At 39.7% G+C, this 12110-nt stretch overlaps 1 protein-coding gene across 1 annotated transcript in view; it reads left to right on the forward strand.

Annotated features, from left to right (window-relative positions):
- Nucleotides 1-12110, forward strand: part of CATSPERB (cation channel sperm associated auxiliary subunit beta) — a 156645-nt gene that overhangs the window by 50375 nt on the left and 94160 nt on the right. Inside the window, 2 exon segments of the mRNA XM_058429381.1 lie at nucleotides 8916-8962; nucleotides 10141-10290. Of these exon segments, the coding sequence (XP_058285364.1) occupies nucleotides 8916-8962; nucleotides 10141-10290 (197 nt within the window).

Here is a 12110-nt window from a genome sequence, read left to right on the forward strand (position 1 = left end):
GCAGAATATGAGTATCCAATGCATGCACAGGTTAGGTTATATTGTAAGAATAATCTAGTATATATAGACAACAGTCTTAATGCACTAGTGCCGCTTTAGGCTGCAGTCAGGATATCTACAGCCATATAGTTTTGTAAGGCCACTTGCCTACTCTGGAAGTTTCTTCAGTAAGAAGAGTGACGGCATGGTGGGTGTTATTAAAGGCAGCAGCCATATGCTTAGCCAGGGCCTCTACTTGCAATTCTACACCATGGTCACTGCCTGGGGGAAAAAGATGGCTAGTGGGTAAAACCACCAGGATGCACATTTTTGACAGTGGTGTCTGGTATTTGTGCTTTCCCAGTTGGCAGGCAGAGTCTAGATGGAACAGGATTCATCCTGGTAGGTAAGGGTGCTCCCAGATGCATCTGCCAGTCCAATCAAAGGGTAGGAAGGGCCAACTGTGAGTGCCACAGGCCCATAGCCAGCCCCAGGGGGAAGGGTTGGCTCCATGTGAGAAGGAGCTGTTTTGCTACCCCAGCCATATAATTGCTAGTCAGTTGAAGAGTTTGATTACATTGCTGGGGAGGTAACCATCCCATGTTACAGGTGTTAGCTTGAGGTGTGCTGCGGTTGTGGTGTTCAGTGCACAGTGGTGCTTGACCTATTACCTGTATTTGTACCTCTGTCAGCCATCTGACACCATTGTGTACAGCATATGCCAAGGTGGAGATGACATTGATCTGCTTGCAACTTAGTTGAAAAACATGTTTCCTGATTTCCTGGCAAGTAGGAAATTCATGAGGCTTATGATGAGATGAGTTATGGCCATGAAAGGGAAATGGGTGAATTTGCCCCATACCAGGTATAGAAATGACTCCAAGTACTTAGGTTGGTGGCTTGCATGCACCATGGCAAGCCTGCAGTGGAAGAAAGGGCAATTCCCCACAGACCCAGCAGTCTGTTCTATTCTGGAGGGAAGCCACCATTCAGCAAAAAGGTTAGTTTCAGCAGAGATAAATAATGTATTCATGACTACAAAACTTGTTAAGAAGTTCATGTTAAGAAAAGGATAGTACTTATCTGTGTGATGTTTTTTCTTTAATACAGCTTTAGGTATTTTCTTGGCACACATGAACAGGCAGGCTGCTTGTCTGAGGTATCAGGTTGAGGATGAGCCTTCACCTGAGTGTGATGTATCCAGGTTTAATTCCAGCCAATTTGACAGATGAATGCATGGTCAGCAGTGCATCATAAGTCCCATCCATTTTTGACTAGCTGCCGGTCAGGTCCTTGTTTTTTTCCAAGACTTTTTAGCAGTACCTTAACTCTTGGTGGAAAGGGTGAAGGGGCTCACCTCTAGGGTATGAGGACCTGGAAGCAGAAAACTGATGCATGGTTAGTAATGTCTGCCCTACTGGTGTATGTATTGTTTAATTCTTAATTCTTTTATTAGGTCTAAAGGTGGGACTCCCAAGGAGGGTCTCCCATAAACAATCTCAGAAGAGTTAAACCTGCTCCCACTTTGGGGTGTTACCTTGACTCAGAGTAAGGCAATGGGAAAAATTCATCCAAAGTCAAATTACTTTCTTGACATATTTTGGCAATGTGATTTTTTTAGAGTGTGGTTTATCTCTTTAGTTTTTCCTGTCATTGTGGTCTTTAAGATGACAATCTACAAGTTGTAGGAAGGGGTGAGTCACAATTTGCCCTGACATTCCTGTAACCATCACAGTCTTTTCTGAATCAGAGGATAGGCAGATGTTAACTATAGAATATGTAGCCCCCCATATCAATAAGAAAGTAAGTTTGTTCTCCATTGTCCATTATACTCAGGGGTCCTGTGGGGACATGATGAAAGGTTGGCTAAACATACCAATTGAACAAGTTATAGAGGACCTGTGAATATTTATGAAAGTGGTCCTGACACATGCATATTGAACGAACACACATGTAACATATGACTCTGTTTATCTTGTGGGGAGACTTAATCCTTGTCTGGCATGGGCTTAGGTCCTGTTTATAATTTGATAGCTTATTGCCATAAAAAACCTGTTCTGTCAGTCTTATGATAATTAATAGTGGTCAATTTTAGTGTCTAAATCATAAAATGGAGGGAATATAATAAGGCATGCCTGACTTTCCATCCCATCATGGCTGGGAATTAAGTTTTTAAGGGTTTTTCTTGGGGTTCCCTTGGCCAAGGGGGAGGGTTTGTTCAGTTGGTAGGGGACTCAGTATTTTATTTTTTGGTTTATATTTCCTCTTTTTTGGTAAAGATATGCCAGAGGCAGTATCAATGGCCAAGTTTTACTTTGTCCCATACTAATGCTGGGGTGGTGTGACTACCTGTCCCAGGTCCATCATGCCCTCCAGTGGGACACCTATGGCCAAGGAACTTAGAGTCAAAAGGCTTAGAGCCAATTAAACATTTCAGGTCAGATTAGAATGGAGGAGGGCAGGCACTCATTAACCCTTAACCAAAAGCCAAAAACAAAGTTATAAGATTGACTTATGTACATAATTTATGCATTGGGCTACTATAATCTTAGCTTGTAGCAATTAGTTATACAAAACACAAGCATTTTGTTTAGCTGTTTAGGCATCTGTGTGCCTGTCCTTGATTTGGAGGTTCTGAACTAAGTTTATGCCTCAAAACCAGCCCTTATAATATCACATGACCACCACTTCTGCAATAGTCCCTGGGCCTAGAAAGATTGGATAGTTTCAATTTTGGAGGTAAAGTAAAACATAATTGGCAACATTTCAAACAAAATGGTCATAAGCCTTGCCTCATTCTGAGAATGACAGGAAAGGAAGCTCACAGGTAGCTACACATTTAAATTATTTAGAAGTAAGGCACAGAATAAATTATATTAATTCAGATGGGGCAAAATTAGTAAATGAATCTTAATGTTTTTTAATACAGGCTTGTACTGTGTCCTATTAAGGCAGTATACTTTGATTGTCACCTTTGTCTGGATCTAAAGATGAGGCTGTGGTTGACTTGAGATTGGTATCAGATACTGGCAGAGTCAGCATGTTCTTTAGATGAGATAGGCCCATCTGGGAGTCAAAGCCCTGTAACTTAACAGCACATGGATTAGTTAATAGCACCTGTTAAGGACCTTTTCAAGAGGCTGGAGATGGTAATACTGGAGTCTATGACCTGACTGGCAGCCATAAAAAGATTTACAGACTTGCATTGATTAATTTTTATAGCTTTGATGAGCCCAAGAAATAAGTCAGAGATTTAGTTTAGGATTTGATTTTGAGGACATTTGTGAAAGATGTTAAAAGGCTCAAAACATTTGGTCAAAATAGAATGATAGGTCATTGCAAAACAATAGTTATTCATCTAACCAAAGTGATAATCAAAAGACTTTAAGGGCAACATAGAAGGTTATGTGGCTGTAAAAGCCTTCACCCTTTTAAATCTCAGGTTTTTTAAGCTATCAAAAATCTAATAAAGATAACATAGAAATTATCTTGATAAGATGTAAAATCTTACATCTGACATAGGCCATCCATGAATATGGCATATGACATAGGCCATCTATGGCATGCTTAGACTTTCTATCTTGTCCTATATTATCTCTTTCCTAAACAACCATTTTACTTTAGGACAGAAATTTACCATATAAGATATTTTCTCATACAAAATTATTTTAATAAGAACACAACTTATAGAATTATATATTAACTAGTATTTTTATTTTTAATAACTTTAAACTTTAGTGAAAGCTTAGGAAGCAAGAAATCCTGAACTGTTTATCAGATGTTAACATTTTATAGATGAAATAATTCTACAAGGTTTATAAACATGTTTTCCCACATCATAACCCTTTTTTAGTTGGAAATGACCCAGACATCCAAATGAGCATCCAAAATAATTTTAAGATTTTAAATTTCATAAAAAGTTTACCTGCAAACATTTACCCCATTTACATGTATTTGATTTTTTTCATTTTTAATCATTTATCCAGATTACTTTTGAAAACTGAGATATTAGACAGCACTAGTCATCATTTAAAGTTATTTTCCTGTTAACAATTTTTAAAGCTTGTAAACATCAGGGGTTCACCTAAGAACCTTAAAGTTAAACACATGGGCATTTTGCTGACAACTTAGAAGATTCAGCTGTTTTTATTGAACCACCAATATTAAATTAGTCTTATTTATCAAAAAAAATCATACAAACAAAGATCATTCTGCTTTTGGCTGGGTTTATAGCCTTATAACTCTTATGCCAAATCCAGACAGCTTAATATATCTAGCAGAGGCGAATACAAAACATAGCTAATCAGTAAACTCAGACAAAAATGTATGCTGACACTTCTGAAGACATTTCTATGTTAATTTTATTAATCATATTTAAAACCAGTTTTATTTATCAAAGATGCATGTGAACTTGAAGAGCTTTTGGATTTCATTTATGAGTACTCATTTACTCATAAGCCAGCTTGGTAGCGTGCCAGATGTGACACATCACATAATACATCAACATCACATAAACATATCTAAACATGTATATGCACACACACAAATATCCAATAGCTTTTACCTTAGAATTCTAGCCACAAGATAGCAATATAATCTCATCATTTTATAAAAGATAGCTGGATCTGAATTATTTTCGTGACAAAATTGGAATCTGTTCACATGGCTGAACTTTGTTTGCCTTAGTAGGTAATCAAAGAAAGGCAATGGACCAATATTTGGGTAAAGCAGTATCTATGGCAGTTCAGTTTTGTTTTTTATTTTTATTTTTATTTTACTTTAAGTTCCAGGATACAAGTGCAGAACGTGTAGGCTTGTTACAAAGGTATGTATGTGCCGTGGTGGTTTGCTGCATCTATCAACCATTATCTAGGTTTTAAGCCCCACATGCATTAGCTATTTGTCCTAATGCTCTCTCTCCCCTTGCCCCCCACCCGCCAACTGGCCCTGGTGTGTGTTGTTCCCTTCCCTGTGTCCATGTGTTCTCATTGTTCAACTCCCACTTATGAGGAAGAACATGTGGTGTTTGGTTTTCTTCTGTTCCTGCGTTAGTTTCCTGAGGATTATGACTTCCAGCTTCGTTCATGTCCCTGCAAAGGACATGATCTCCTTCCTTTTTAGGGCTGCATAGTATTCCATGGTGTACATGTACCCATTTTTTTTATCCTGTCTATCATTGATGGGTATTTGGGTTGGTTGCATGTCTTTGCTATTGTAACTAGTGCTGCAATAAAGTAGCAAGTAGATAAGGGCCCAAATGCACATGTGCCTTTATAGTAGAATGATTTATTTCTCTTTGAGTATATACCCAGTAATGGGATCCTGGACAGGGTAAGTGATATCTCTTGTGTTTTTATTTTGTTTTTTAACAATTAGTGATTTGATTTTTTTTTTTTTTTTTTAAGAGAGGTGGAGTGCACTGGCACAATCTTGGCTCACTGCAAGCTCTGCCTCCTGGGTTTGCGCCATTCTCCTGTCTCAGCCTCCCTAGTAGCTGGGACTGCAGGCGCCTGCCACCACGCCCGGCTAATTTTTCTATTTTTTTTAGTAGAGACGGAGTTTCACCGCATTAGCCAGGATGGTCTTGATCTCCTGACCTTGTGATCTGCCCACCTCAGCCTCCCAAAGTGCTGGGATTACAGGCGTGAGCCACCGCGCCCGGCCTGTACTTTTTTCTCTTATGTTTGTTGGCCGCATAAATGTCTTATTTTGAGAAGTGTCTGTTCATATCCTTTGCCCACTTTTTGATGGGGTTGTTTTTTTTTCTTGTAAATTTGTTTAAGTTCCTTGTAGATTCTGGATATTAGCCCTTTGTCAGATGGGTAGATTACAAAAATATTCTCTCATTCTGTAGGTTGCCTGCTCCCTCTAATGATAGTTTCTTTTACTGTGCAGAAGCTCTTTAGTTTAATTAGATCCTGTTTGTCAATTTTGGCTTTTGTTACAATTGCTTTTGGTGTTTTCATCATGAAGTCTTTGCCCATGCCTATGTCCTGAATGGTATTGCCTAGGTTTTCTTCTAGGATTTTTATGGCTTTGGGTTTTACATTTAAGTCTTTAATCCATCTTGAGTTAATTTTTCTATAAGGTGTGAGGAAGGGATTCAGTTTCAGTTTTCTGCATATAGCTAGCCAGTTTTCCCAGCACCATTTATTAAATAGGGAGTTCTTTCCCCATTGCTTATTTTTCTCAGGTTTTTGGAAGATGAGATGGTTGTAGATGTGTGGCGTTATTTCTGAGGTCTCTGTTATGTTCCATTGGTCTAGATGTCTGTTTTGTTACCAGTACCATGCTGTATTGGTTACTGTAGACTTGTAGTATAGTTTGAAGTCAGATAGCATGATGCCTCCAGCTTTGTTCTTTTTGCTTAGGATTGTCTTGGCTATACGGGCTCTTTTTTGGTTCCATACCGTTGACATTCCTTACAGAATTGGAAAAAACTACTTTAAATTTAATGTGGCAGTTTAGTTTTTAAAAGTCTCTTTTATCCTTTTTTTCCTTCCATTCCAAGTGAGTTTCCAATGTTTACATTTCAGTTAGAACATAAATAATGAGTCTTAGCACCACGGCTTAGTAAAAGCAGATTCAAAGCAGATTCAAGGCAGGCAAAAAAAAAAAAAAAAAAAAAAAAAAAAAAAAGAAGATAGACAGCTTTAGAACTCTGATTAACTTTATAGTTGCAAATTAACCATGTGAGCTCTGATTTTTTTTTTTTTTACTATAACTTGCCCATCAGTTTAAAATGTGCACAGAAATGGACCATAATATGTAACCAGCTGGAGTCCCAAAGAGGATAACAAAATCAGGGGCCTCTAGTGAGCAGAGGAGCAGCCTATATTGATGCTTTGCTTTTGCCTCTGTGTCAATAATTCCCTGCAACTAGATTGCCAGGAGTTGGGTGAATTCTCCTTACTTTATACAACCAGTGTTGATGGTACCAATAGGCATGCCTGTGTAAATTTTGCCACACAGTTAGGAGAGCCAAAGATGTCAAAGAATTAATTTCCCCAACAGGCTAATGACTGGCAATGACCAGTATAGCCTTTTTTTTAGCACATCAACCTTAGTTTAAGTCCAGGTCCTGCTGCAATCCCAGTAAGCAGTAATGGAAGGGCAACAAATGAGATGGCAAAACAAATGGACAGAAAGGGCAAAAGAATTGGAGTTGGAACTGTTTAAACATTTATCCCAGGTATTTCCGACAAATAGCATTGAAAACCATAAGTGGGATACAAGCCCATTTAGACAACCCATAGAAGAATTCACATGCTTCTTTCCCCCATAAGATTTGGCACAGCTCTGAGAAGTACTTTGGGGTCCGAGAAAGAGCAACCCAGCCAAGAGCCAGGGTGACAGAAGTTGTTCTACTTCAGGGTTGGATCCCTAGATTGAGTGGGGGGCTTATACAGGCTGCCTTAAAGGGTAGAGAAAGAAGGAAAGAAAGTTGCAAGTAGATAAGGGCCCAAATGTAGATCACATACATACACAGTTACAGATTCAGATGGTGCACTCCCAGCTTGATTCCCCATCAGGGGGACTAGATAAAAGTCCTGAAACCTTGTCTCAACTTCAGATGGCCCCATGAGCAGCTAGGTCAAAACAGAACAAAGCTCAAGTGGTACCACAGATAAAGATGGTGTACCTGCCCAGACAATGTCACAAGCAGCTACATCCAAATGGAGCAGAGCTCAAGTGTTACCACAGAAGAGACAGAGGAGACCTGGGTGCATTCCAGTTGACTTATCCAGTTCTGAAGTCTGTCAACTTCTTCACATGTCACTTTCCCTGCATCAGCAAAGTGTAGTAGGCAGCTAACACCATGACAGGGAGAGAAGGGAAATTTCCTGAGACTAAAGTATCTCAGCAGCTGCCAGGAAAATGCCCACAGCCCCAGCTGCAGGGTCAGCTAGCCAGCAGCAGCTAGTATTCATGAGCAACTCTTGTCCCATCCAGTAGCATGAATAGGAAAGCCCTGGCACACGGCTGTGGCCAATTGCCCCACTCGTTGCAAACCAGATTGACAGACTAGACCACTCAAAATGCAGACTCCCTAAATGGACTACCAAATTTGTAATGAATGCAAGCTTGGCTGCTTGCCACATATAAAGCCAAATGAACAAGGATGAGATGCAGTGAAAGGAAAGTGACTTTTATTCCAAAAGCTAGCAGTAGGGAGAGTGGCCAGGCTCACACCTTTAAAAGACCATTCCAAACTTTAGGCTGGGGAGAGGAGTTTAGAAGGGGGATCTTGGGGTGGGAGGCATGCAGGAATGATGCTGGGTGTAAGGTCTGTATGTCTTGTCCCAGTGGCTATCTTTAATCGTGGTCCACCTGGAGCATAGGCTGGTGTCATCTTCATGATGGCCAGGTTGTAGACTAACCTCCTTGAGGTAATCTCTGGAATTTTACAACTGAGTCTCCATGCCTTATTTGTTTCAAAATTAGCCCCTGGAACTTCTAAACAGAAACATAATTAGATAAGCTAGCAGTGCAGGGAGTGTCGGGTGGGAAGGGAGGGAAACAAAGTTCCAAAGTATGTTTTCAAGGCAAAAATCAAGAAAGGAATAAAAAAAGTTTTAAAATTCATTTTGAATCTATGCTACTCAGTTACAACTAGATTCAATAAAATGACATAAAATAAAACTAGAACAAAATATAAAGATAAGTTTGCTTTATATAAGTTAATGGCCTAAAACAAAAAAATTCTAACTTAAATCTGAGACAATAGGTACACTTGAAATAGGGATAAGAAAACTAGATTTGAGTGTACATTACTTGATGATACATAACTCTTATTATTATTATTTTCATTTACCATAAGGTTTACTTGTAAAAATAATTTCTATGATTTTCATGAAGACTATTAAGACTAACCCTTCCAGTTTTAGAAATACAGATGTGCTCATAATTCCTGTACCCTTGTATTTATTTTATAGTTGATTATGTTACAGTCACCTTTGAGAGAAACAGAACCCTAAGTGAGGTATGATACTGAATATTTTATAAGTTAAGAAATTTTGTTGTGCATGACTTCATGGATTGTGATTAATCTAAAAAATGGCAATTCTACAGACTGAAAGGCTTCACAATCACTCTTTGCTCCCAGTGGTGTTTCTACTTGGGTTTATTAGTACTTACCTAATTATGTTAATCAGGACCTAAGCAATGATTCTAGAAAAACAGTTCGTACCAGAAAGACATGCATTGCAATGTTTTCTGGGCTCATATCCCTCAGAAGAGACGCACAGACATTAAGGATTTTTTTTTTTTTTGAGACGGAGTCTCGCTCTGTCTCCAGGCTGGAGTGCAGCAGCATGATCTTGGCTCACTGCAACCTCTGCCTCCCAGGTTCAAGCGATTCTCCTGCCTCAGCATCCCAAGTAGCTGGGACTACAGGCATGCTCCACCACGTCCAGCTAATTTTTGTATTTTTAGTAGACATGGGGTTTCACCATGTTGGCCAGAAGGGTCTTAATCTCTTGACCTCATGACCCACCCCCCTTGGCCTCCCAAAGTGCTAGGGTTACAGGTATCAGCCACCAAACCCAGCCACATTAAGGATTTTTTAAAAAAACAATTGTCATCAGTCAGAGCAACACGATGGTTGTTAATTTATTTTTCTACTGTTACTAAAACACCAGGAATTCAGTCTAGGTCCTGCTGCTTGCTGTATAGACTGCCAATCACTGAGTCAACAAGTATTGCCAGGGAAGAAGGCTTTAATCGGGTGCTGCAGCCAAGGAGAATGGTAGATAAAAATCTCAAACCTGTCTCTCTGAGTAAACTTGGGGGATTTACACCGAAAGGAAAGTAGGAAAACAGGAATTAGAGATGGGTGAGGAAGCAATCATGATGGATGAGGAGTCTGACTTCTCATTATCTGGATGTGGTGATCTGTTGAGTTTCAGTTCCTTGCCTAAAGGTCAAGTTTCTTGCCCAAGGGTCGATTTCCTAAAGAAGGAATTCAGATGAGACAAATGTAGGTTTTAAGACCAGGGAGTTTAAAGACCAGTGGGTTTTAAGACCAGGGAGGGAGGGTTAATTTCTGTTTGTTCAAAAAACTGTAAATATTACTTCTGTGAACAATTGGGCTAGTTTCACTAAGAGAATTAGAACTTATATTTCAAAAACAGCATTAATTTTTCCCTCCTTTTTTTATAGTCAAGCTCTTGTTTTTATAGTCAGGAACCATTTCTTGAATGGATACCCTGCTTACCTCACATTTTTAAAGGAATAAAAATTCTTCCAACTGTGCTAACATTTCTTGTTGACCAAGAGCATGGTACTGGAGTTTACCTCTTCTATAACAAGGTAGGCCTTATATCCCAGAGGGAATTTATCTCGACATGACAACAATAAAAATTTACCTTAGCAAAAGTTATTTTCAAGTTCTTGTTATGTCTGGCAATAGAACCTATAAAATTGGCTACAGCAAAATTATTTAAGATCAATAATATAGCTTGACACTTTAGAGATTTCTCACCTGATTGTCATTCATTTTGATGAAAATGGAAAACATGATGCTGTATGCACAGTGATTCTCCCTTGCTAATTCTCTAAAGAATATAAGCTGGGATTTTTCTATATAAATTTAAGATTCCATAAAATGGTTAAACAGAAAAAAAATGGAAGTAATTGCCACAGATCTATATTTTTTTCTTCCAAACATCCTTAACCCTACCTGTGAATTAGAATTCTTCTTAAAGCCATTAAAAAACACATAAACTGACAGTTGTGATGGCTCATGCCTGTAATCCCAGCAACTCAGGAGGCTGAGGCAGGAGGCTTGAGGCCAGGATTTCAAGACCACAGTGAGGCACTACTGCACTCTAGCACACCAGGCGAGCTGACAGAGCAAAACCCAGTCTAAGAAAACAAACAAACAAACAAATAAAACCGTAAGTTCGGCCCCTATTGTCAAGATTGTAGGGAAGGAAAAAACTCTTTCCTCCACCTTCTTATGTTCAATGACTGGAGCCTTGCAAATTAAACCAAAAAAAAAAAAGATTAATAGGAGAAAACAGTTTATCTGCATGTGCACACATGGGAAACTCAGTGATTAGGTTAAAATGTGGAGGTTAGGTACCATCTTAATAGGTGAAGGGGAGAGGGAGAAAACCATTTATGGAAAAACAAATTGCTTTTTTAAAAAAAAAAAAAAAGATAAATGGGTTTTCAGGACAGCAAACAGGAGAGACGATTTTTTTTGTTTGTTGGTTTTTTGGGTCTTTTTTGAGATGGAGTCTTGCTCTGCTGCCCAGGCTGGAGTGCAATGGTGCAAGATCGGCTCACTGCAACCTCGGCTCGCTGCAACCTCTGCCTCCCAGGCTCAAGCGATTCTCCTGCCATAGCCTCCCAAGTAGCTGGGATTACAGGTGCCTGCCACCACACCTGGCCAATTTTTGTACTTTTTAGTAGAGATGGGGTTTTGTCATATTGGCCAGGCTGGCCTTGAACTCCTGACCTCAAGTGATCCACCCACATTGGCTTCCGAAAGTGCTGGAATTGCAGGCATGAGCCACAGCACCTGGCCAGCAGATATGAATGTTTTTGATAATGTTTGTAAATCCAGGTATGAGTGGTCTTTCCTTCTCATTCAGGGCTATGAAACTCCTCTGGAGAAGGGATTTGGGACAGGTTTTATTTACATTCTTCCTTCTAGGAGTAGATCTGCCCCAAAGAGGAATTTCTGTCAGCCTCATTTCCCAGCAGTTCCTGCTTTTAGTCAGACACAAAAGGCTCCAAAGTTTTTTCTCTGCATCTGTTGAATCTCAACAGTCTTCAGCTTAAAATTATCTTTATATAAAAGTGGCATTTTTCTGTTTTGAGACAGGGTCCCTGTCACCCAGGCTGGAGTGCAGTGGAGCGATCTTGGCTCACTGCAACCTCTGCCTCCCGGGTTCAAGAGATTCTCCCACCTCAGCCTCCCAAATTACAGGTGTGTGCCACCATGCCGGCTAATTTTTGTATTTTTAGTAGAGACAGGGTTTTGCCATGTTGTCTGTCCAGGCTAGGCTCGAACTCCTGGCCTCAACTGATCCACCCAGTTCGGCCTCCCAAAGTGCTGGGATTACAGGCATAAGCCACTGTGCCTGGCCAAAAGTGGCATATTTTGTGGTTTCATATCTCTT

This window comes from Hylobates moloch, unplaced genomic scaffold, assembly GCF_009828535.3.
Source record: "Hylobates moloch isolate HMO894 unplaced genomic scaffold, HMol_V3 SCAFFOLD_16, whole genome shotgun sequence".
Taxonomy (NCBI): Eukaryota; Metazoa; Chordata; class Mammalia; order Primates; family Hylobatidae; genus Hylobates; species Hylobates moloch.